Here is a 27,618-nt window from a genome sequence, read left to right as displayed (position 1 = left end):
GACATGCTAGTGGAACTTCGGCAAGACAGCTTGAAATATAAAACAGAATATATTGTTGAGATTGAATCGTTAAAAGATTTTGTTGAAAATTAAAGACTGAAATAATACTCTGACGATTTCATGAATTTATATTCAAGAAGTTTCCGTTTATAGTATTTATGATGGCTAACTGCACTTTGTTTTTCTTTCTTTCTAATAACATTGTAATAAATTAACTCATTTACTATACTTGTCTAAAATCCTTTATCACTGCTTGTAAACTAATCTTTTAAAGTTTAAGTTCTAATTTATGTCATAGAATACCTAGTACTGTTTCGTCTAAATCCGCTAAATATTCACTTAATTACGAATTAAATTTATCTAACTGGAACCACCGAGAAAGTTGGTATTTCAGGAAATTTTATCTAACAAGGTTTTTAAATCATCTAAAAATAATATAAGCTATTATATTCATATTTAACTCTTGGAAATTTAAATCACGATTCTATAAAAGCATCATTACTTCATATAACATTCCATCGTCATTTTCGAACAGAAATGTTTTTCTAGGCTTTTGTTTCATTTTCTCTGTAGGAAATGGTTTTTATACTGATTATATAAAAGTGAAATTATCTCGTATTTTCCTTAGTTTTTATTAAAAATGACAGTGATAATGCAATCTGAAATAATTTATATAACCTTTTTATTTCACATACAAAGGTGAATACGAATATATACGATAAGTGTTATAATAATATACATACACAGTGCTGATATACATAATAAGGTGTTAACATTTCTCTTATGTGATTCAAATATGATGATCATACAAATAACATTTTACAAATCACATGTACATAAATTTGTGCACTTAAAATTTATTTCTTGACGTTAAATTACAGTGCTACATCAAAATGCTACAGTTTTATATCTGCTAGATTTTGAGTGGCTGAGTTTTCAAATAACAGATAACATACAGCAAAGATTTTGTTAATTGATTATGTTCCATTCATAAAATAGAAATATTAATAAAAGATAAACTACATTAAAAATGAAATCTTGGAACAAATCTTGGTAAAAAAATGAAACCTTGGAACACAAATGGTTATCGATTTATTTCAATAAACAAATCCAATTTTTATATTAATATTCAGATCTGCCAGTGGAATAATATTAAAATGTATATCTCCTTCTAAAGCTCACAAAGAATCTCATAATGCAATAATTACAGGAACATCTACAAATTCTTAACATAAAAACTAAATGTTATATAAGATGATATTTATAGCTTATTACATATAAATTCTGGTACATTGTGAATTAAAATAGTCAGGTTCATATAACACAAAAGTTATACATCTATGCAAATGTGGAATATATACCAAACAAATAACCTTCAGATTTGGATATAAAATCCTTTAAACATGTTTCTTGTGTTAAAGCATGCAATGAAATAAGAAGACACCGAAATATTTCTGGACACATTAAGAGTTTTAAGAAATGTTGTGTTTTAGAAAAAAATTAATGGCAGTTAGTTTGTGAAAATAAATTGTTTCATTTACATAAAAAAAGAATAGAATATATGCAGCAATATAAAAGGCAAAAAATGTTTTCTGTTAGTCAATATGAAAAAAAAAATATTTTAGTGAGAACAGAAACAGCACTTTCTGGTTGATCAATAGTTAATGCAATAACGTTATAATCAAGTAAGTAACTGTTAATCTAATACGAGTTTTTAAATTTTTGACAAAATAAAATAGCAATTTTCTATACATAATGTAATACAATGTCCTAAAAATGTTCGCATACGCTTAATGAATATTCTATAAACGACTAAACTACAAAACATGATCGAGATGCTATGAGTAAAATATTTTAGTATTTATTTCAAAATTTGAAATCCACACCACAAAAGCTATTTTTAGACTAATAATTCTATTTATTCCCTTGCTTGTAATTAATAATAATTCATTTCTAATGTGTTTCTTAGCATAAATCTGACTAATCATCTAAATATTTTATGAAATATGAGAAAGATGATAATGATAAAAGTGTAGCATTTTATCCGAACATTCTTCTTAAAGTTTCAAAAAAATCCCAATCTTTTTGTCTGACTTAATAATGCAAAATATTATAATCTTGTTATATTACTTTTATTTCGAATCATAGGTGGAATTTTTTTATTGATCAGAAAAATTCTCCGTGGATTCACCTTGAATGAAATTATGTGTGTGAAGTAATTAAAGAGATAAGTAATATCAAAATAAAATGTACGTTTTTGCAAATTTAACGAAATCCTTTCTTATAATTAAACTTTTCCTTCGTTATTTTATGCATGAATTTAAGCTGTTATTTGCGGTAAATGCGTTCAATAGGCATCAGAACATCTGCGAAAAAAATGAAAATTAAGTAAGCTTTTTTGAAGCTAAATTTGCTGAAAATTTCAGGGGAAAAATATTTTGCAATTACAAAATTTGTTTGAAATACATTTTGTACATTTTACTTCTTTTTCACATGACTGTGTAATGTTTTTATATTATGTAAAATGGTTAATATCTTATAAAATATGCAAGCATATCATAGAGAAACATGATATTCAAATTCAAACTTTACGTATTTAACACTTGTATCTTCAAATACTTTCTTTTCGTATATAATATAAGCGATTTTGGGATTTCAGATATGTTATCATTTGGAACACATTTTACTGAATTACTCTGACTGACATATATGTCCTCTAGAAAGAAAAATAAATATATATTTTTGTTTGCATCACACCATTTCTAGATGCATTTCAAAGCAAAGACTCAATTAAAACCCTATTATTGGCATTTAACTGCTGCTTTCGACTCGAATCAGTGAAAGTCTGATAATCCGATACGTTAAAACCTTCGGCGATACGGGAATATTCTAAAATTTTATAATGCTACAAAAGGATATTTTTAGTTTTATTGAATATATTAAGGAATGAAAAAACTGTACATAACAGTTCTTCTAATACATTTAATAACTAACATTTTTTAATACATTTTTTGACTAAAATTTACTAGAAAATAAATACATTTGTAGTTTAATTATATTTAATCAGCTTTAGCTTTGGAATTATCATTATTATCAGTACATGAAATCTTTCCAAATAAAGTTAAACTGTATATTTGCTTCATTAATGCCGCTCGTGTTTTCACATTAACCAGTTGATCGAGCATTTTTCCATTATCCACTAGTTCTTTAGTATTTGCCGAGCATCGGTACTTTTAGAAGGAGCAGACTGTGATAGGAAATTTTTCAGTTTTTCTTTTTGCTTTGAGCTCTCATGAATCATAGAAGATCCATTTTTTTGCAATCGATTATTATATGTATAATTATATCGATTATTATCGATCACTTAATATTACTAGCACTCAGATTCTGGTGAATTGTGAAAGTCGCGTTACCGTTTTGCACTTTTATCAATATTTTTTTTAACAAGTTCTGAAAGCATTCTAAGTAAAGATAAAAAAGAAAGTGATACATTAAACCGTTTTTTTTTTTGACTAAAGACTAATTGAAAATGGCAAAGAGATAAGCAATTGCCGAGTCTTTTCGAATATTATAGAATGATACGGTGGTAGCATCATTTGAAGGCAGAACTGCTGATGAAAAGGGCGCTGAATTATCGAGTATGCCGAACCGTTTGATACCGGATTATCGGACTTTACTGCATTAGGATATGCATTATAAATCTATTAATGAAAATGGAAAAGAGACGAATGCATTTATAAGATATCATTAATAATATAAAAATAGTCAAATGCACGTAAGGTATTTGATAGCATTATTGGCACCTAAATACTTGGTATATAACAGAAATCTACGTAATATGTCTTAAAAATATTCTGTTGTAGAGAAATATAAAGCTTACACACCCTATTAACATTAAGAAATGGGAATTAACTGTTTCTGTTAAAGATATTCTTCTTCACTGAGAGAAGAATTTAATTTAATCTTTCTCCTTTAAAAACATCATTTATTTTCTTTTAAAATTATATTATTCAAGCAGAATAACGCAAAATTTTTCTGATTTAGCATCATTTAAAATGCTGAAAATATAATGATAAAATATTTTAATTTAAAAGAAGCATTTTAAGGTATTTAAATTAAAGAGGACAATAAAAACGACATATAGATGATGGAATTAAGTTGAAGAATATGTGTTTCTAAAAAATAACTTTTTCTTTGGTACAGTTTATTGCTTTATAACATATTCAAGTGAAAAGCATTTTATTAACTTTAATGCAACTTAACTTACTTTTAAGCGAAACGGGTCTTAATAGTAAAGTCAGTTCTCTAGTAACCGGGGTAACACCGAGTACGATGTAGAGAAGAATACAAATACTATAATTGATAAAAAAATACTATTTACAAATTACGTACATTTAATGGAAGAAATAAATTAATTTAAGTAAATTTAATCAGTTATCAAAGCCAAAAGATCACGCTAAAGATGACGGAACAATAAACATACAAAATAGCTGCAAATGACACTGAAGAATAATATTTAGAAGATATTTGAACAAAGGGTATTCATTTTCTGGATTGTTGATGTTTTGTTTCGGATAAAAGTAACTCTCAAACACAACGGCATCATCTGCTATCACGGTCGTTACTCACGGTAATTTTTTATTTTTTATTTTTTATTTTTTTTTTATTTTCATCGACTGTTTTGTTCTACTTTGATGATTTATGATAATAATTTTCTTGCTCTGAAATAAGCAAATTTAAGTCTAAAATTCTGTTAATATTTTCCCGGTTAATCGAGAGTTGACTGCAGATATTTTAGTTAAGTAAGGAAAAAAGTGGATACTTTTCCGTTTCGCCGGCGCAAATCTTGCCAAGCAAAATTTATTGGCGACAATACATAGTATACACATAAAAAATAATGACAAATGTTAGTTCTAAGAATTATTTATTTTGAAGGTATAAACATTTTAATGTCGCTTAAAATTTTGTAAAAAACCCAATAAATACAAACAATAAATCTGCAAAAAGACATTAATTTAAGAATTTACTATGCTTCATGATACAACATCCTAATTCGTCGGTTCATATCACGTGACCCGAAGGAATACAAGTTTAAATGCAAAAATTATTTCAATTCGTAAGAATAGCTTACTCAGAAATTATGTAAAACCGCACTGCTTTACTTCGCTAATGCATTTTCATTAGAATTGATGAATTTAACCTTTGACTTTGCTTTTTCTATATTTTCTCCATTAGCTGAGTGGCGTGATTGCATCCTAATTGACTTAATTACCGCCCGCGAATGGCCTTAGGGCATAAAATTGAACAATGTGGTAAAAATTATAGGTAATTAATTGTATGCCAGTATTGAAAGAAACAATCAATTTGATAAGAACAATCTGAACAATTTGATCTGCGACTTGTTTTGAAAATGAGGAGTAAAAGGTTACCAGCGAGGATATTCCGTTTGGCATCGGTTGTACCATTATTGGCGAATTTATCGCCTGCATCGGCAAAATGAAAAAGTACCAAAAAGGGAGAGAATGGATAAATTATTAACACTAAAAAATAAAAGAATTTTACAAAATGAATTTCTTTTATAAAGAACACGTACAGAAGAATATGCAATTAATTTTTAAAATGTGCTTGGTAATGCGTATACAAAATTGATTAAATGATTTTGAAAATACCTTAATATTATTAAACACAGAATAGAAATTAATGTTAAGACATAGTAGTTAAAGTATAGTAACATTAATATTAAGATACTTAACACACACTTGCACGTATTTAACTTACACGTATAACACACACTTACATTAAAACATTTATACGCACATTTAGTGTATATATAGGGCGACACACTGATAGTACTAATTACAGAGTCCTAACGATTTTCTTATTAATCATAAAAACCATTCTCTTTTACTTTCAACACAGGTTCCTTTAAAAATATGATAGTATTTAATATTTTATTCAACAATATTCAGCTAAATTTTAAGTATTGAATTTACCTTTACAAAAGTTAATGAACTATTAAACATATATTGCCTAAAAATATTTGAAATAGTTTAATATATACCTAAATATATAGAATGTCGATCGATGCTATGAAGTCTGAACAAAATTTACATATTTTCTTTAGAGTTTCTAGTTCTCTACAAATATGGGTTCCATTATTATTTAAATACATAAGTGAGTTAAATATGATAAAAATAAAAATTTCTTGAGTTTAATAAGTCGAATATTTCCTCATATTGCAACAGAGTTTATGTTTTTATTATACTGAAATTTATTAATGTTGTATTTTTTTGACGATATTAGCCAATGAAAAACCTTTTTTTTTCTTTTCTTAAATTTTAGAATATTATTAAGAAAGCTGAATTTCTTGAAGAACTAATTTTTAAACTTTTAACAAACAAATTGGACAAAGATACTTTATTTAAAATTTAGCAAGTAAACTTGTATATCAAATGAGTGTTTATGGCTATCATTACCTTAAAAATGGGTATATTATACAGAAATGCATCCACCTATATTGTTCTGAAATTTCAAGACTAACTGTTACAACTACTTTGGTAAATAAAACAGAAATATTAAAATTTTCCATTCTTACAGCATAATTAATTATTGCCATTTTGATTTGAGGAATTAATAATTTCAGGTTTTGTTCTCCATTCAGTATACAATTTAAAATTTTTTTATGCATTTATTTGAAATTCTCTGTTACTCGAAGTCTAGATGTCTTAAAGAAAAAATTAAAAGTGAAGTAAAGATTTAAAGAAATAGAAAAAAAAAAAAAAAAAAAAAGGCTTCAAAAATAAAAAGAAAGAAAATTAAAAGGTTAAAAAAAATTAAGAAAGAAAAGTTCAGTATTTCTAAGAAACGCACTTGATATGCATCTAGAAATTATTTTATTAATTAGAAATTATTTGATTAATTAGAAATTATTTTATTTTTTAATAATTTTAAAAACCTTCCGAAAGGATAGATATGTAAGATAAAGTTCTTATATTTTTATGCTTCGTCAATATTAAGAATATTAAATTCTATACTGAATTAAACATTGATACAGCATATGATTAGATGAATATTAATTTAAAGCAGGTAACATTTGGCAAAATGTCATTCATAAAATACCGACTAAATCTCATTAAAAAATTATTTCGCAATTGAGAAAAAATACCATGCAATACAAATCTTTGTTTTTAAAATTTTAATTAAATTTGAGTTGTTCTCAGTTTGTTTATAAATTAATAACTCTTAAATATAAAAACAGAAAGGCAAATAAAAGTAATTTTACTTATTCAGAAATAAAATAATTTTATAACTTCTAGAAAGACAGAAGTTAGTTAAATTCATTCCTTACAGTAAGTTAAGAAATGTTTCATGCATTAGAACTCAAGTAGGCTAGAGAGTATGATGAATGTGCTTACGTAAGATACAAAATTGTGAGAAATGAAATAAGTAATTGAAACAAAATAAAACTGTAATATTTATATTTAATACATGATGTATCATGTATATTTCTACAATAATAAAATAAAAGCATATTATAAAACTATATCGTAAATAAATTACGAGTATTTGTTTATTGAGATTTTTAGCATATTCATAAATTTTATGTATTTCTATTTACATATTTTGAATATATCTTTCACAGTTCATGCATCAAAAATAAAATTGGAGGTGACTTGTTTAAATATGAGGTGAGTGTATTACAGAATCTTTCTACATTGATATGTATTTTCTAACAATAGCACCATTTTTATTCGATAGATTTATCACATTGTTTTTAAACTTTCGAATGAAAAATTAGTACAATTGCTACTGAAGCAAAGATTATTATCTATTTTAGATATATGTAAAGGAGTTTCTTCGATACGTGAATAAAAGTTTATTCTTAGCCCTTTAACATGTGTTGATCTTTCCTATTCCTTAAAGGCATTAATTACTCTTACTACTTATAATTGTATTAAGATAAGAGTAGATGGGTTAAACATCTAACTGGCAACATTTGAAGTATAAACAGAGAAGATTTATACAAGCAATAGTAACTGCAAAGTATCTTAAAGTCAATTGGAAAATAGCATTTGCTACTTGAGACATTTGATTTAATTTTGCGTTCGTTTTCAGTATAAAAAAAAGTAGACATCAAATTGACATAAGCATAAGAGACTTAGCATAAAGAGCTTTTCACAATCCGTTAAAGACTTTATCATTAGTGTTAATTTAGTGAAATACGCGTTATTCTATTTCTCATTGCGAGCTTATTAACGTAAAAATGTTTCATAACATACTAGAGCATTGTCATATGATTTTTGCTTAGGTTTAATATTGTCCTATGCAGAAAATGTTGACAGTAGATTTAGTAATAATACACTTCTTAGCAATAAGCAAGCAATTCAAAGTGATGAAATCTCACTTATTTTCAAATATTCAATTACTAGAATATAGCCCCAAAATTAATGGTGTTTGGATTCTTTAAACAGCTTGTTAAACAGTTGCATTGGGAAGTTCAAAATAAATTTTTATTAGTTCCTTCTGTTTTACTGTCAGCATCAAAATAGTGAACTTTCCATCGATTTCAAACAAACATTATGGATATTTTAAAAGTGATAATTAATTGTTTATTCATATAAACTATACCCTGCAATAAGGAAGAAATCATATAAATAAATATAAGAAAAAATACACAGATTTTATACACTTTAAAAATCAACAATACGTTTCTTAAATATACAATTTTTTTATGCAAAAGTACAATGCAAAAGTGAAAACGCGGAACGCAAGAAAACACAACCAAAAAAAAAGTATGAAGAACGCAAAACTTCCTCATAAGATATATTGTTATGTACAAACCGGTTGTAAAATTTAAAACATTCTAATGCTCAAGGCATTAAAAATTTGAATGTGCCAGCATGGCTGTTAAAACCGCTGAACTGCGAAATATCTGAATTAATTAAAATCGAAATTCTCTGCCATCAGAATATGCAATTTTGTTTCTGAACACTTGTTTCTGCTTCAATAATTAAAAGAAATGATAATATAAAAATAATAATACACAAATCTCTGGTAAACATTTTTTCCTCAAACTTTTGCTCGCACTCTTAGTCCAACTGTTATCTTTAATTTATTTATGTGCAGTTATTTGTACTATGATTATGTTGTACGCCGTGCATCATAGAAGAAAGTGTAAAAGGATCGGAGAAGAAGACCATAACGGGGTCGATGCAAGAAAAAGGTTCAGAATCCCTGGTCCAAATATAAGATAAAGTCTTTCATAGACATGTTTCGCATAGAGGTATAAATGACAGGAAGAAAAAACTCTCAAAAAGTAGTGAAATACTAATAAAAAAGAAAATTAATCCAGATTATTTTTATAAAGACGAAAGCTTAGGGTCAGCTAAATAAATTAAGACAATTACATTCAAAAAATTATAGTCTAAAAATATTCTTAAAAAACAGATCTAAAATACGACAAGTTAAGCGTAATTAGTAAATCGAGAATTTAAATCAGATCTTAAACTTATAATCTTTAAATTAAGATCTATCTTGCTGAATCAAAAGCTGGGTTGGAAAACAAATCATGTTTGTATAATAAATCAAAATTGTATAATCTTCTGAGAGCAATTTTGATCAAAATGATGATAAATTTATGTAGAAAAATCTCATAGTTTCCCACAGTACGAATTTATTCCTGCATATTAAAGTACTGAGAAATGCCTTAAAAAGTGATAGTTAAACTGCTAGATATTTAACTAAATAATATAATGCTGCTGTAATGTAAAAAATGAAGCAAGTAGATTAATAAATTTATGCTCTTTTTTACTATCTGTAACAAATAATTCTGCAGGCTTTTGCAATATATGCTAATTAATAAAGCTACTGAACTAATAAACTACAGAACACCATAGTAATATATTTTATTTCTTAGAATTAACAAACAGTTTTTCAAAATAAATGGAGGAAAAACTTGCAGGTTTTGGAAATTTAATTTCCATTATTATGTCACATTTCTTCTCATAATTTACTAAGTTAAATTGGTCAACTTTATTATAATAGAATCAGTTTTAATGTAAACTAATTTTGATAATAAGCTACGATTGACAACGAGATCTTTCGAAAGCAAGATGAGTATACATAATGTTTGATACATTTTGCTCATCTAAGAATACCTGAGCAATTCGTAACTAGCTGTATAGCTTGTAAAAATGGAGAAAATCTAATATAATTATCCTAGTTGTCTTATTGCATTATTTTGCTTAATGTGGATAATTAGAACTAAAATTCCTCAGTGTTAGATTGATGATATAAATTGTAATTCAGATTGCATAAAAATTTCAGTTTGGGGGACTGGAGATAACATTTATTCACATCCATAGAAGTTAAAAGACACAGTACTTTAATGAATAGAATTTGAAACAAATTTGGGTACTTAAACATATCTACGAGATAAAATGTTTCAAAAATGGGAGATTTAGAGATTTATTCTGTAATACTCCCATTATTTTGTACTTCACCTAGGCTTGAAATACTCAGATGCGTTGAAACTGCGCTTTTATTCATAAGAAGCTTATTAAACCACTGATATTTATAGAACATATTACTTTTACAGTCTGCACATACATTTATAATGCAACTACGTAAAGCTCATATACATGCTAAAAAGCTCGTTTGATACAGTATTAGTACCAGACAACAAAATGGCTAAACATATAAGCATAAAGTGTGATCAGCAGTATAGTTGTGTAGTCTTCTGATGAAGAACCTTGACTTCAGCATTCAAAACAAAGTTCAGAATACGACGCTTATGTCAGCTCTACGCCTCCTTTTACATCCGCAATTGAAACACAAGTGTCTTTCATATTTGGCGATATTTCTCCATCTTTGGCATGAAATACAGCATTTTTCATTTCGATATTCATTGAAGACTTCTGTGATGGTGTTTTGTTGGCGCCATTCAGTGTCCGTGACGTTAAACGCGACGGGCTGGAGTTCAACCCAGTCGTGAATGTCAGTCTAGATCGAACTGCAAAAGAACAAAATATCGTAGTAAATGTCATGTGAACAAATATGCAGTATTACAGGCCTGAAAATAAATAAAATCAGTTCCTATACCTTATGAAATATCTCGTAGGTTACCGAAGTAAATGTCTAGAACGGCAATTCATATATACTGATCCGTAGAAAAATAAACCTGGGCAATCTAAAACTCTGGCTAACATATAATATAATATATCTGAGAAAAGGGCTTTGTGAGCTTATTCTATGTAGTAGTACCAGAAACGCAGAATAAAAGAAGTATGATGTTTATGATAAAAGTACAGTATAAAGTCTTCTATAAAATAGGTATATTTGAAGTGTTCATTTTTATCTCCAGAGCAGCAAGAAAACAAATAAAAATATTTGCTTGACATCAGTTATGTACAGAAGAACTCTATCTTTTATTAGCACCATACCTATTAAACTATCCTCATATAATTGAATGTTAACTTATTACCATTACTAAAGAGAAAATATGGACACGTTGCGGTTATTTAAAGCTAGTAAAATGCTGAAAGAAATTCGTACACAAATTTTACGAGATATATTTACACCAACCTGTTTTACAATGCTATTTTAATGCGAAATCATACAGAATATTCCTGCTTTTACCTTGGTGTTTGTATTTAGATGAGGAAAATTCATGAAGCTGTAAACGCATTTAAGTACAATTTTAATATTAAAAGACATTTGCCTTTAAAAAAATTATGCAGCAAGTTATAGATTACGAAATTTCAAATAATTACAGAATTTCTGAATTAACGCATGAAATAGAAAATTTGAATTCTTCATATGTGTCATATCCTTGCATTGCAATTAATTTTTTTCCAGCAGCGTACATGGAGATACACAAAAAATTGTCCGATCAGTTGCTTAAATACAGACACACACACACACACACAAAAGAAAAAAAAAAAAAAAAAAAAAAAAAAAAAAAAACCTGAAAATAAAAATTTCTAGGCAATGTAGTTGAAAACTATTGACTACTTATAATAGAAGAATAACATGAAAACCCATTTCAAACTTATGAATAAAGCAAACTTATACCAAAAATACCAAATCATGCTAAAGCTCTGCGCAACCCGTCACCACACATGCAAGAAGAAACCCAAAAGCATCTGAAGCAGAAAACTCACCAAGAGCTCACCACTGTGGAAATAAGAAATTATAAGCAAAGCCTTACCTATACCTAAGGGTTCTGAAACCCTAGCGAGAAAGAAAAATACCAAGAGCGCCTCTACTAAGCATATGAAGTTACTAAAACAAATTATCTACCATAAAAGTGTTTCAGTTAATGCAATCTTATACTTCAGTAGCCGTCACAAGTTCCGCTTGGTATGTAGGCACTTTCGTTTTACGACGATTAAAATAATCATTCGTCCGACTTCGATAAGAAGAAAGGAGAGTAGTCATACTTCGGAATGACTTAACAAATATATTTGGATGTTTGTCGGTATTTGTTATTCTTGAATTATTATCAGCACCTGGAAAGAGAAAAGAATAATGACAAACTAGCATTTTTTAAAAATTATCATCTGTATGACTAGTTGATAATTCTTGATAGAAAACTGGTAATCTTAGAATTACGTAAATATTTCACGGAAAATAGGAAATTATTTTTTCATTTAATATTGAAAAGGAAGCTATCGGATTTCCCAAAGACAACAGTTTCGAAAATCTTAATGAGGATAAAGCATGTGAACAAAACTGTAGGTGCAAAGTGGATGGCGTTTTGCAGTCGTTCGCAACATCAGAACAAGGTGCTTATAATACACACTAGTAATGACATACGCATCCGTAATATTTGTAGCCATAGACTGACATACGTATTGTATCTGAGTCGTCTGCAGCATTCTATGATCAACAGAGACAACGTGCTCTTCATGAAGCAGTATATATCATTCACATACGCATGCCACTTTCTAGGAAAATGCCTTATCGTCGAATGACCTCATAACTCACGCTACATTTTCCAGTCCGTAGCTACAAATATTTAGGGCGTTCTGGAAATAATGGACGATTGCGAAATTCCACAATCTGCATTTTCTGTTTTGTTCATATACTTCATCATCCCTGTCGGGAAGATCGACAGCTTTCTTTGTAAGTGAACGGAGAAAATATACAAAATAATGAATTTTTCAGAAAAGCAAAGATAAGATCGAAATTCCACAATCTGCATTTTCTGTTTTGTTCATATACTTCATCATCCCTATCGGGAAGATCGACAGCTTTCTTTGTCAGTGAACAGAGAAAATATACAAAATAATGAATTTTTCAGAAAAGCAAAGATAAGATCCAGTAAACCCACGTATGGAACTACTACACTTTGATCTTAGCCCAAGAGGCCGAGAAGTGATACCTATGGTACTTACTGCAGAAGTCTGAAATTCCGCTCATAATGCATTTTAAAGTTATTAATTTATTTCAATTAATTATAATTTTGTATCTACAGAATTAGGCAACAGTCAAAATTATCAATATATCAGAATAAAGCATCAGTTGCTTATCTGCAAATATATCACTTTAGCTACACATTATTTTTAACGGTATTTTTGATTAAAAAGCTTAACATAACATTCTGTTTGATGGTAGATTTAATCAACAATAAGAGTAACAATAAGTAAACAATAAGAGTTTACGAGGGAATCGATGTTGCAGAAACTCATATATCAAATTTACGTAGGGCAGACTTAAAAGCAGAAAGAAAATTGCACAAAATTAAAGTCTTAGAGAATCGAATTCAGATACAATAATTTTCAGTGAGTAGTCGACAAAGTCAAGCATTACAGTTATTACTTACTGCATCAGTTCTAATGTATAAAAGTATATTCTACCGATCATTAATAATATGTAAAATCATATTCATCAGACCTGAATAACATCTAAAATCATTATGTGACATCTTTTATAATATGATTGTCACTTAAATGAGCCCACCAGTTCATAGACCGATTTGAAAAATTTTAAGTAACTCAAAATTAGGCACAACAGAAGCTTTACTTTGGCGTTTATTTTGGCATCAATGTGTTAGATTCGGGCACAAGTAATAGAGTATTCTGAGCTTAAACTTTAATGGATGTCCAAAAATTGCTCAGCGGAATTTTCGGACAATCAATAATGGGTTATAATTGGATACAAGTCTTCAAGTATTCCGAGCTTAAGCTCTGACGGATACCCGGAATAATTGCCCAGAGGGATTTTTGAAAAACCTAATAACGGATTATAATTAGTTGTAGGTCTTTAAGCATTTCAAGCTCAAACTTTGATGGATGCTCGAAAAACTGCATAGATGAACGTTTAACAATAACTTCACTTTTTTCTTAGTTTTAAATTTTACTATAAATTATTCTTTCAGTGTTTATCTTTCATCTTGAATTACCTCACTTGTTTAACATATATGGATCTGTTTAAAATTAGCTTCTTCGCGAAAATCACGGGCTAATTTATATATATATATATATATATATGCACACACAGTTAGATTAAGTTATCAGTTCACAGTTCATAATCTATGATTTATTTTTAAGTTCATTCAAGATATCAGACGCAAAGAATAATAAGGACATAACATGAAAACGAATAAAAAATGTGAAGTGTTCATTCTACTGTTTGGCGTGATTCAGTCGAGGTTGACAATCCATAGTCATATAATATATGGCTACCGTTTAATAACTGTCGACAAAGCATTTTTGATGATTATAGCTTGTAAAGACAGGATAATGAGTGTGTTTTCCTCTGCAGAGCCTGTACCACGATTAACAAAACATACTTCTTATTTTAGCAACTAATTATAAAGTGAGAGCTTCCCCCAAAGCAAAATTACAAGAACATAATCTTTTAAGCTTTGGATAATTGATTCTAGCTTTAGAGAAATTCCGCTTTAGGCAGTAAATAAAAGTATAAAATAATTCAAAAGTTTGTATAGTAAGATCCCTTAAATTTATTTTTATTTCGATTTGGATTTTATAAATTATAAAGCAAAGCAGGAGCTCGCAAGATTCAAATCAAATTCAGTCTGTTGCCTGACTGCGACTTTCAATCAGGCAACACATATTCAAATAAGTATCTAAAATATCAACAATTGCTTAACTTAAACACATATAGAGGTACTACTTGGGAATCGATTCAGAATTTTTCATTTGAGTACCCGTTTAGGTTACTAAAAGTAACTTCGATAGGCTTTTCTTAGGCAAAAGTCTTACTGTCAATTAATTGTATTACTTTTAGTAATAAAATTAAAAACCGGCTCCGTACACTTTGATCAGTAGCAAAGAAGGCATGTCAAATGATGTCAAGGTAATTAATCTCAATCAAATAGATGAGCCAGACATACTCACCCGAGCTTATAAGCTTCTTTTTATCTAATCCTTGATTTGCGTATTTCTGGAGCGCGCGTAAGTAAAAAGAAAAAATATGGGGTTAGAAAGAAACTAAAAGCTTAATTGCTCATAAATATATATATAGTATATATATATATATATATATATAGTATATATATATATATATATATATATATATATATGTGTGTGTGTGTGTGTGTGTGTTTGTGTAAGATAAAAATATGTAAATCAAAATTATAAGCAATAGCCTCTTAATCTCCCCCTCTCTATTCTAAAAATAGTAATGCTTTTATCTGCACTGCGTTATTTCTAGATCAATCCATATCATATGACTTCCATAACACTGATGACGTAGCTAAATCGGAACCTGAGCTCAAAATTTCGAGAACTGAAGCCTTTTTCTTGGTGAGCTTCCATATTGGAAAACTGCGCACTTTAACTTCAGTTCTGCTGCACCCAAGATACTACTTCGCTCCTTTTGTTTTGTCGTGCTGTTAAATATGCCGTTACCTAAAATGTGATACTCTATATAAAATTGTGAGGTGCGTATATTTGTACGTATATATAATACGACTATTGTAATGGGAATTAGAAGATAGCCGTTAACAACCGAGATTTTTACTTGGAAAGGCTTTTAGCATACATTCGCAAGATGACATAATGAAAACAGACTTACATAATGAACACAACACATCAATTTATCCGTGAATAAGCATAAACGTGTTCACATACCATTTTGATGCTCATTGCACCCTCCACACATTTATGTAGCTTATTATATCTTTAGACAATGGACGAAAGAGCGCACAAATGAGCAGTGGATCTTAGCAAGAGCAAAGCAAAAGAAGACAGTTACTTACCCAATACCGTTATGTGTGGATTGATCTAGAAAAGACGCAGTCTGGTAAAAGTTCTTACTATTTTTAGAGGGAAAATACCCAAATTAAAAAGAGAAATAAAGGGCCGCTGATAATTTAAACCATAATTTATAGTTACACTTTTTATCTTACACATACACACATATATATGCCGAATCACACAGACGGTACACACACATACATATGCATATATACATACATACATATATAGTATATATATTCCGTGTTTCACCGAAAATAAGACTCGGTCATATATTAATTTTTGCTGTAAAAGATACACTAGGGCTTGTTTCTAGAGGATGTCTTATTTTTCATGTAAAATTTTATTCATATTCAGAAATGTAAACATTTATTCATATTCAGAAACATATTTATTCAGGTTCAAGAAATACATTTATTCAGTTTAAGAAACATTCAGAAAAGAACAGAAAGCCATGTCGTCCTCTTCTGGAACATTTTCATAAAACTGGAAATCGCGAATTCCGGCCTGAATGTTTTGCGACTGCATTTCCTCTAAGACTATTGGTCTAGCCTCTTATGTCGAGCAATAGAAATATTGCTCGACATAAGAGGCAAATATTGCTGGGCATATTCTTATGTCACGAATTCCAGCCTCTTCTCAAATTACCATTCACCTAGTGTTGTGATGCTTTGAATTCGTTTGGCGATATCTCTAGATGTGGTGCCATTGCAAGGGCTAAAGCTTGGATATCCACTTTGCTCTTCTGTCAGCAATCTATTCAAGTAAGATGTGTTAAAATTCAGGAATTAATGGTTGCTAACCTTATCCACACTTACGCTTCTTGGTATTTCTCTAGTCGACTTGCTGACTGTGATTATTGTACTTATTTTCGGACCATTTGCAGATCCAGCTTCTTCTCTTTGCACATAGCAATAAGATTTTTATTCCTGGAGTCTTCCACAATTCCTTTTCTTTACTCGACGAAATACTCCTTTCTTTTCCACTCGATAAAATAGCTGCTTCATTTTACCTGAGCATCAAAATTTACTATCCTTTAAATTTATTATTAAATCAAGTGCTAAGCATCAACTGCTAATGTGACGTATTGAATACTAAAGATTTTAATTTGTCGCAACCGCGTCCGTTTTTTACAAATATGAATGCGTGTCCGGCAATATGTATTTATGTAATGATTTTGAAACGTAGTCCTGCTGGCAGAATGGCAGGCAGGGACGACGAACAGATGACGCCGACATAAGAATTAATTAGACGAATTCCCAATCTTTATTTCCACGCACATAAAATCATATCAGTAGATATGTTTTCAGTCATAATGAAATTCGATACATTTCTATGATTAGAGAAGGGAAAAAGGACGCAATTAACTCGCCAGCGGTATTTATACCAAGTCTGAGGTATAGGCAGAGCTAATCTGTGATTGGTTAATTTGAGGTTGTTGGTTGGTTGGTTGGTAACGGAGGACGGGGACGCCTGATGTCTAACAGAGGTAAACAGGCATGTGTCCCGTACCCTGCACCAACCAGAAATAACTTCCTGAGGCCACAACAGGCCGCCTCGGAAGCTTTTTAGGATGTTAACAAGAGTATTTACATGGCCATACAAGGGCAGATTGCATTTGTTTTACTGTTTTGACATTTGTTGGTGCAATTTGCTATGGTAATTTTGCATATTCATAATAAATTTCAAATAAAAATAGAAATTAAAAATACAGATACAAAAATACAGTTACAAAATAATAGGATTAAAATACAGGTCATAGATAAAGAAATATTGCGTATTATGCATATACAGAAGAGGAAAAGTTAAATACATGCTGGACACTGACTGTGCATTATTTGATAAGTGTCTGTAATAGGGATTTATGTAAATCTTAGAAGTGGACTTACGTGTGTGCGGATGTGGAACTACGTGCTGACTTAGTGTATCATGCCTTGAAAATTTTGGTTAACGAGGAGAGCACAAATCTTGGCCGATTCCCTTGAGCTTGTTGACAACTTTGGAGATTGTATTTACTGCCGGTTTGTGCTTTATAAGGAAGCGGTGATAAGCTTCTCTATTGTTGATAGGAAGAGGGAAGTGATTTGCTGCAGTCAGATGGCATTCAAAAACATAGTGATCTGGGGAGCCTTCCGCTCCGCAGACGCATTATGTCCGTGGTTGTTATGCCATGTCTATTGAAGTAGGTCGCGAATGAGCCGTGTGCCGTAATATCGGGTGGCCCAGAAGTCACTTTATATTTTGAAAATTCAATAACTTTTTCTTAAATGACTGTATTTAATGAATTCTTTTTTATTACAAAGCTTAGAGTGTGTAAGTTAGTTCTGACTTAGTGACGAAAGATAATGTCTCTTAAATAGCCTCCATTCTCGAGCTCTTTCTAAGCTATTCTCCATGACACTTCTTAACATCTGAGGTTGTAGGGAAAATGTTTGCCTTAAGTTCTTGAATAGTTCGGGGCTTATTTGCATACACTTTGTCTTTAAGATATACCCAAAGCCAAAAGTCCGGAGCTGTCAAATCAGGAGAACGTGGAGGCCATTCAAAATCGGATTTAAGAGAGATTATCCGATCCTGAAACATTGCAGTTAACAACTGCATTGTGGCTCTAGCAGTATGTGCAGTTGCTCCATCTTGTTGCCACCAATACCCTGCCATGTTTACTAACTGAGGTTGAACAAAATTCGCTAGCATGTCTCGATATTTCTCAGCAGTAAAATTCAATTATTAAAAGTAAAATTCAATTATCTTCACTCGTTGTTCTGTTGTAAACTTATCCGTGCCAAAAATTTCCAGGGATTATATTTTTTAATTCTGAAAAGAGAAAAAGAAATATATTAATAGAAAAAAAGTTATTTAATTTTCAAAATGTAAAGTGACTTCTGGGCCACCCTATATAAGTCCCGTAAGAGGAGCTGTTGCAATGTTGCGTTCGGTGCTGACTTTCAGGAAGTAGCTGTATGTACGTCTTCCAGTTGTGCAGTGCGTCTACTCTTCCTGCCAAAGGTTTAGGCCTTGACCCCATAATAGCCCTTTGAGGTAGGAAGGAGAGGCTTGGATTTCGATTTTTTCAGTTTCTGCATCATCGGCTGCTTGCTTGGCCAAGCTATCAGCTGCTTCATTCCTCTCATTTTCTGCATGTGCCTTGATCCATGTAAAGGAGAGATGTTTCTACGGGTTGCGCTGTAAAAGTTGTTGTAATTTGATGATCAGGGGCGAGGTGTGGTTGTGATTTTCTAGTGCTAGAAGTGAAGACATACTGTCTGTGAAAAGTTTTGCCCGTTTTATATTATTATTGAAAATGTAATGTACCGCCGTTGTAATTGCTTGCACCTCCGCCTAGAACACACTGTTGTTTAAGTCAAGGCGTTCTTTCCATGCATGGATGATTCTTCGTTTTTAATAGTGTGCAAAGGCGCTGTCTACTCCGTCTTCCTGTTTAGAGCCGTCGATGTTTATTTGCGTATCCCTCGAAACTTGCGTCATTGAGAGTGACTGGATCAGTGAGATATTAATGTGCCTTTACGTGCGGAATGAGTGTGAAGAGGGTTACTTGGGCTTTGAAATTGCAAAGGGCTGTATGTTATGTTGCCAAATGTTGCATCTCTGCGGAGGTAAATGAGGGTGGTGTAGACTGCCTCTTGTTCTGCCTGTATGTGGAGAGGAATGAGCCTTGCAAGGACTGTCGCTGAGCTGGTGGCTGTGGTACGGTACGCTTTACAGAGATTCAGGGCAAATGGGTCGTTAAAGAGATGTAAGATGTTTGATCTTTCGTCCTCCAAACGGTTTGGCGCATATGGCAGCAGCATACAAGACTATTTTTCCAGCTACCGTATGATAGAGGATCTTCTGAATATGATTTTTCTGGCCCCAGTTTCTACCATGGAAGGAGCTTGCCTTTCTGGATATTGCTGATGTTTTGTTCTTTAGTTCTTGGATGTGAGGGATCCAGGTTAGTTTTTTTTATCCCAGATTACACCTAGGCATTTTAGAGTTTGGGCAATCTTTATGTTGGCTCCTTGTAGTTTGATGCAGGGGCGGTGCTTTGGATTTGTAGCTGCTTTTGGTATTATTATTGCTGATGACTTTGCGGTAGATATTGTAAGCTTTAAGTTGCTGCAGATATTGGTGAGGAGTGAGCAGATTTCGGTGCCGTTTTTCTCGAGCTCCGCACGAGTGCGCCCTTTCACAAGATGAGCTGCGTCGTCTGCGTAGGCGATGACACTTGTATATCATAGTCAGTTTGCATCCAGTACAACGTTGAATGTTAAATTCCAGAGAATCGGTTCAACACAAGAGCCTTGGGGACATCCTCTTTCTTGCACTTTGAAAGTAGTGTCGTTGTTGGTGGCTACGAGAAGACTACGACTCTCTAGATTACTACTGAAAACGCTGAAGAGGTTGGCTGGACACTGTGCGTCTCGGAGGGCCTGTCTTATCGTTGGCCACCAGAGTGTGTCAATCGCACTCTGGAGGTCAATGGATATGAATGCTGTATGGAAACCCGTAGTCCTATTGCATTGAATTATTTCACGAATTTTGCAGAGAGCATGCGTATGGTAATACCAGTGCGAAAGCCATACTGTCTAAGGCTGAGATGATTGTTGCTATGGAGATGATATTTTAGTCTGTTAACAATTAATTTCTCGTAAATCTTGCCCAGGGCTGACAAAAGACATATCGGGCGAAAAGAAAGCGGATCTTACGGGCTTTTATTCTTCTTGAGAAATAGGACAACTTGTTCTTTCTTAAATGCCTGCGGGAATATTTGGTTTTCAAACAGCTGATTAAAGAATTTGTGGAAGAAGGAGGGGCGTGCTTTGTAGGCAACTTTGATGATGCTAAAATTTGCTTGATTTCCTTGTCACTAAATGGTATGTCATGTGGAGTCGGTGGGATGTTGGTATTCATGCGAACAATTTTCTGTGCTGGTGTATCTTCCTCCGCGTTGTCTGTGGGGAAGACTTCGTTGAGGATTGTAGTGGCTGTATTTTGTACTGGATTGTCATTGCTTATATTTGGTGGCTGCATGAAGATTTGCGCAGGCTCATGTACTTTACTTGAGGCTAGCTTGTAGAGAATTCCATACGGATTGCTATTTTCGGTATAAAATTTCCTCCAACTGGTAATTTTGGTCGCTAGTATATTGTTTTTGTACAGAGCATACTCTTTGGGGAATGCCGCCAATAGTTGGACTTTCCTATCTGCGCTGGTATATGCGGCGTGTGATAGCTCTGTATTTTTGCCGCTGTTGTCTGAGCTCTTTCGTCCACCAAGTAACTCCTTGTATTTTCTTTGCTCAGCGTGTGGGGAGTAGTTCACTACAGGCTGCTTTAAGGTTTTCAAGTAGTCGGTCTGTGAAAATCTCCATGCCTTCTGGGCTATTGTGAAGCGCAAGGTTGTCTTCCTCATTACTTAAGATGCGTGTGAAGGAGCGAATAAGGGGGCGGATCATGTTGCCTGGAAGGCTGTATCTACGTAGGAGTGCGATTTTCGTGTCACAGTTTATGAGAAAGTGAAGGTATTTGTGATCGGAGCAGCTCTCATCATCGACCACAGTCCAGTCCTGTACTAGGTTTACGATGCTGCTTGAAAAGAAGGTGAGTTCTGGCCAGCCCACATGATAGGTATTATCAAATGTAGGTGGTGAATCGGGTGTAATTAGATGAATGTTATTTGATGCCAGAAAGTCCTCGAGCTCCTGTCCCTTCGTAGTAGTATCTGAATATTCCCATATAGTGTTATGCGCATTGAAATCACCACTAACAAGCAGAGGGGTTGAAGGGCACCGTTGTATGGTGTCAAGTATGTTTGAGGTGGTGCCAGTGATACTGTCCGTTGGGGAAGAGTAAAATTCGCGATAAATACGCTTTCCTTTTTATATATAAGATACAATAAAATACGATGCCTATGTTAAGAAATAATTGGCGACTTTAAATTGATTATTCTAAATTTTATATTTTTCCCCTAAGTTCATCCTTTCTCCCAAATTCGAGATCTTCCCGAATTAAATAACAATGCTTGAAAAAGGTAACTAAAACTAAAATTAACCAATTCCGACTTAGCTTTACTTATGCACCTACGTAGTATAAATACTGCTTCACGACAATTGCACCTTCCTTTCTTCCTGATTTCTGCCATTCAAACAACTATACGTCACTTATGCTGTCTAAGATGCTTACGTCGTACTTTTAAAATCCGTGTACTTGGAGGTTATTGTATTCAACTATGATTAAAAAATATCTTATCTGCAAAAGGATGCTGTGGAAATGCATAAAAATAAAGATGGTGATTCTTCAGTTCAGTTTCATTGGCTGCTTCATCAAGACTTCACCCTATGACTATCTAAAGTACTGGATTCATACGACTGCATTAAGGTTAGGTTAAATTATTTAATTACGACAAAGCCTCGAGGGCTATCTAAGGGAAGAGATGCCTTCGTGCAGGACTTTCTAAGGGAAACTGGCTCGTATACATGTTACACATGGGGAAAAACCACGAAAACGCCCATGCAGCTAGCCCGTTCGCGGGATTCGAACCTCGGGCCGAACTATACCACTGCATTAAAATATTATACATATATATATATATATATATATTATAATAATGGGTAAAAATAATAATAGAGACTATATAAACTAGAATACATTTAATATCAACACAATTATTTATTTTTATACAGCTATTTATTTCACATAACATTCATTTCTCTACATCTAAAATTCATATTACAGGAAATGTTTAATAGGGTGACATGTTCTTAATTTTAGAGTAGTCAGATTATCGGGTTAAAAGTGTGTAACACTCTAAAATTATTTTTCGCCTTATTGAATATATAAGAGAATAAAACAAAATCTTATAGTAGTTCTGCGAATATATTTAGTTAATAAAGCTTATTAGTAAGTAGATTTATTCGAAGTTTAATTTTATTTAATCAGTTTTCGTAGTTATTATTTTTGCGAAATCCTCCTATAAACCGACGGTTTCATAAATTTCTCTCATTTTTCAAAAGAGAAAATTTATACTCCCTAGAGTAATAATATTTACTATTTCCGCAAAATAATAATTAAATTTTTTTGGGCGAATTCCAAAAGTCTACAAACTAGCCGTATTTGCTGAATCTTCTTCTCTACTATCTGTCTCTTTTGCAACCTGCAACCGAATTCAATACATTTTGCATTATGACATCGACAGTTATCTTTTTAAGTGAACTGATAAAATCACATGTTTCTTTTCAATTTCTTATCAACACTTTTATAAAATTATAAAAACGTTCTATGCAAGTACAGGAAGCAGCCGATATATAATCTGGAAATAAAAAAAATGTCCCTGTCTTTTTAAATACTGCCGAATTACATGCTTATAGGTCTTCTTACGGCAGGAATAGCGGGGAAAGAGGTGCAGGATTACCAAGTGTGCCGAATTATCGTATACTTAAGACGTTAGTTTTGGTAATAAGAGATTCAGTCGTGGCAATCTGAAAAAGAAATTTGAGACTTTAAAGTAATTTCAATGAACGGAATTTGTTTTTTTATTTTTCTAATCTTAAAATTTATGATTGTTTCAGAAATCGTATTCCTTTGAAAAGCTCACTGATTTAAAAAAGCTGATTAATTACCTTTTTTCTATTAGGAAATATCAAAACCTACTTTTACGAGCTTACTTCCAGCATCACTAAGAGATTACTCACATTTCCAGCTAATAGGAAATAAACAAATAAAAACATGAGCAACTACAGTATAATGAAATCTATAGGGATTTAAAATTTTACCTGTTGTTACGAAAGAACACGGAAAATATATAAATCAAATATATTCAAAACAGTTCGTTCAGTTGCGGGCCTGCCTCTACCCGAGGCTGGGTGCATTATGAATAAAAACAAAAAAATTCTTAATAAGTCATTCTTTATTTCCATCAAAACAGTATCACTCTTCCGAGATCAGCTTTTGTTCGTCTACAAGCAAAAACATTCGAAAACACTCAGCACGCAGGCTGACGTCACAAACAGCAGCGCCTCGCGCCGGTTATTACTTCAGTTCATTTCACAACATCCTCCCCCCTTTGAGACTCAGGCTGAGTCTCAAACTCATAATAAACATTATTTAAAAGATCAAGTCTTTTTGGAGCTTTTACAAGTCGTCCAGAGGAGGAATATTGTTGCATCACCATTTTATCAGGTGCAATTCCCCTTTTTTAACGTACACCCAGCATGACAGTTCTTATTATGTATATTTCTGATTAATAACTTAGTGAAATCACCTTTTTCTGGTAAAAGTATTGGATACAAAAAAGATTCATGGTCATCTCTATTTAGTATTCTCTTTTTAACTCTTAGAATACCATCATCATCAATGAGCGTTTCAATAAAATTATAATATTTCTTATCAGTCAGATAATAATTTTGAACCAAACGAACTAAAATTTTCTCAGAATTTTCAATTTCATAGTGTGAAAGTTCAATGTTTCCATTCTTTTCAGAACCACCTTTACAATTATTTACAAATCTAAATATCCATGCAAATACTCTAATCATTTTACCATAATTGGATACACTGATTCGATGCCAAGGGGGTGCGTCTTTTGATAGATCAATATTCACTCTTTTTATCTTTTTTCTCTCCAATTCTACTTCTTCATGCAAATAAATAGTCTCACCAGTGGGCCAGGTTTCTGGGCCTTCTCGTAACCACAAGGGGCCTTCCCACCATCTAGACCGAAGCATTTGCTTCGCAAAACATCCGCGCGACAACAAGTCGGCAATATTTAGTTTCCCTGGGACATGTCTCCATGAATGACCTCGTGTCAACTCTCGAATCTCTTTAACCCTATTTTCGACGAAAACGGACCAATTTCCTTGCTCTGTTATCCACCAAAGGGCAGTGGTTGAATCAGACCAGAAGGTAACTTTTAAATCCGGCGAACTGAGAGCCTTGATAATAGAATTTGCAAGTCTAGAACCTATACAACAGGCCATTAATTCTAAGCGAGGAATGCTTAAAGATTTCAAAGGCGATACTCTAGACTTCGCCCATACGAGATTTATTTTTACTTCAGAATTAAATATTGATCGAACAAAGACGCACGCTGCATACGCCCCCTTGCAAGCATCCACAAATACATGTAGTTCAGACGTGTCATTAAGTTCTTGAAACCAGTTCAAAAATATATTTACATCATTCGGAGACAATTCATCATACCATGCAATCCACAATTTTTGCAACAGATTTGGAAGCAATGTAGTTGGCGTTAATAAACCAATAGGATCAAAAATTGTCTGCACAATTGCCAAAATTGTCCTCTTTGTGATTTTCGTATAGAAGGTCAATGTATCTGTGTCTGTGCAGCACCTCAGCGTATCATTATCCAAATTCCAAATTACCCCCAAAACGGAAGTATCCCCTGAATGTTTGTCAACATTTGTACCAGCCACATTGCTTTCAAAACCGCGCAAGTTAAAACATCCATTTGACATGATTAATTTGGAATGTTCAATAAAAGTAAACTGTTCATCAATACTACAGACACTAGATAAACAATTATCCACATAAAATGACGATTTTAATTTTTGAGCAACTTCACTGTATTGACGTGGACAGTTTTCTAATAGATGCATTATAGATGCGTTCAACAAGTAGGGGCTGGAAGAAACTCCAAACACAACTCTGCAATGCCTATAAATTAATTGCCCTTCATTGCATGGGAAAAAAATCTGAGAAAATCTCTACCTTTAGATGCGACGGATAACATTAAAAAAGCCTTTTCAATAGCGGCACTAATACCAATCGGATACATTCTAAAACGATCTATAATATCAGGTATTAATTCAATAAGATTTATTCCTTTACACAAACATTCGTTCAAAGAGAGTTTCCCTTTCTCAGATGCAGAAGCGTCAAAAACAGGACGAATTTTCGTGGTTTCACTTCCTAATTTGATTACAGGCCTATGCGGCAAATAATGACATTCATTATTCAGTTCGTTTTCTGGTACGCGTTCAATAATATTCAACATTTCCCATTCCTTGAACACATTTTGATAATCATCGAAAAATTTATTACATATGAGTTTCATCATAGATCATCTTTTGATACCTTTTCCAGGATAATTCTTTATTATCGGTTAAATGTGTCGTATCACATTTCCACGGAAGTTCTACTTCATATCTTCCATCTGGAAGAATTTTCATTTTGTTCTCAAATTCAGATAAATTAAAACTTTCATTCATTTTAACAGTTTCGTTTGGAGCGCATATTCCTATTTTTTCAAGTTCCCATAACTCATTCAGAGGAATTCTCCTGACATGCATTGAAAATGTTTTCAAAATATTATCCTTTTCACCCGAATTTCGTTTTCCAAATACCGTCCACCCAAGTTTCGTTTTGACAGCCATTACCCCGGACTGTAATTCAATAGAATTTCCCGTCAATAATTTTCCTATAACATCTGCTCCGATTAAAGGTTAATTTCAATTTCCTTTCGCAATGGATCAGAAAATTCGATTTCTTTTTCTTTTAATTCATTCAAAATCTCTTTATCTTTAACCTTAGGAATAAAACCGCAAATCTTTTTTTTCGATAATGCCTCAAAACTACATGCGAATGTTCCTTTTAAATTGCTGACCTCGACCGAAAACACTTCATGTTGTTTAGGTTTCGTTTCGTCCCCCCCAAACAGTGCATGTATAACTGTCTCCTCCCGAAGTGGAGATGCTTTAAGCTGACTCATCATATTTTCACTAACGTAGCTACTTTGGCTTCCGCTATCAATTATGCAGCGAATAATTTTCTCGCGACCTTGACACCGAATTCGAACGCAAAGCGTTTGCAAAAATACAGTTTCGCTTCTGCCACAGTTAGAAAGAGAACTCTCTTTTGAAACATTTATCTGATCATTATTTTTTAGCTTTTGATTACACATTACATCAAAATGATTACAACTTTTGCAAATAGAAAAACTTAAATTACCTTTGAAAGGACAAAATTTACTAATGTGACTCGCTCTTTTCAGACAAGAAAAACAAGCACCTTTTTTCAACAACAATTGTTGTTTTTCAGCTAAAGTCATTTTTTTTGCAGAGTAACATTTTTCACTGAAATGTTTCTTTCCACAAAAATTACAGTTTGGAACACTCTTACCTGAATTCTCAAGACTTACTACAGCTGATGCTGTTACGGGATCATTTTGCTTTACCTGTTCGTGGTTAAAATCTTTCTTCCGATGGTTCTGTTGGGAAGCGAAACCAGTTCTTGCGAGGAGAACCATCTCTTCCCCCTTAACTTCCTGTTTTAAGAAACAGGACAAAAAAAATTCATTAAATATTTCAAAGATCGATTCCCTTTAGTTTCAATGGAGTCGTGATTTCTGCTTCTTTCCCATGCCATCAATACTTCTTCTG

At 32.1% G+C, this 27,618-nt stretch overlaps 1 protein-coding gene across 3 annotated transcripts in view; it reads right to left on the bottom strand.

Annotated features, from left to right (window-relative positions):
• Positions 1-665: 665 nt before the first annotated feature.
• LOC118199645 (QRFP-like peptide receptor) overlaps positions 666-27,618 on the bottom strand; it is a 475,922-nt gene continuing 448,969 nt past the window's right edge. Inside the window, exons 7-8 of one of the 3 annotated variants that reach the window (XR_015040838.1) lie at positions 12,209-12,509; positions 10,874-11,011 (exon numbers count right to left, since the gene is read on the bottom strand). Coding sequence is in view for 2 of the 3 variants with exons in the window: in XM_085815858.1 (XP_085671984.1) it covers positions 10,791-11,011 (221 nt within the window). In the remaining variant the exon portion in view is untranslated. Of the gene's footprint in view, positions 11,012-12,208; positions 12,510-27,618 lie in introns of all 3 variants that reach the window. The other 2 variants (XM_085815859.1, XM_085815858.1) reach the window with 2 other exon arrangements.

This window comes from Stegodyphus dumicola, chromosome 4 (assembly GCF_044657685.1).
Source record: "Stegodyphus dumicola isolate Sdum_Otavi_A_Nest chromosome 4, ASM4465768v1".
In the NCBI taxonomy this organism is placed as follows: domain Eukaryota; kingdom Metazoa; phylum Arthropoda; class Arachnida; order Araneae; family Eresidae; genus Stegodyphus; species Stegodyphus dumicola.
Note: the sequence above shows the minus strand (reverse complement) of the source record. Positions and strands in the feature narration are given on the sequence as shown.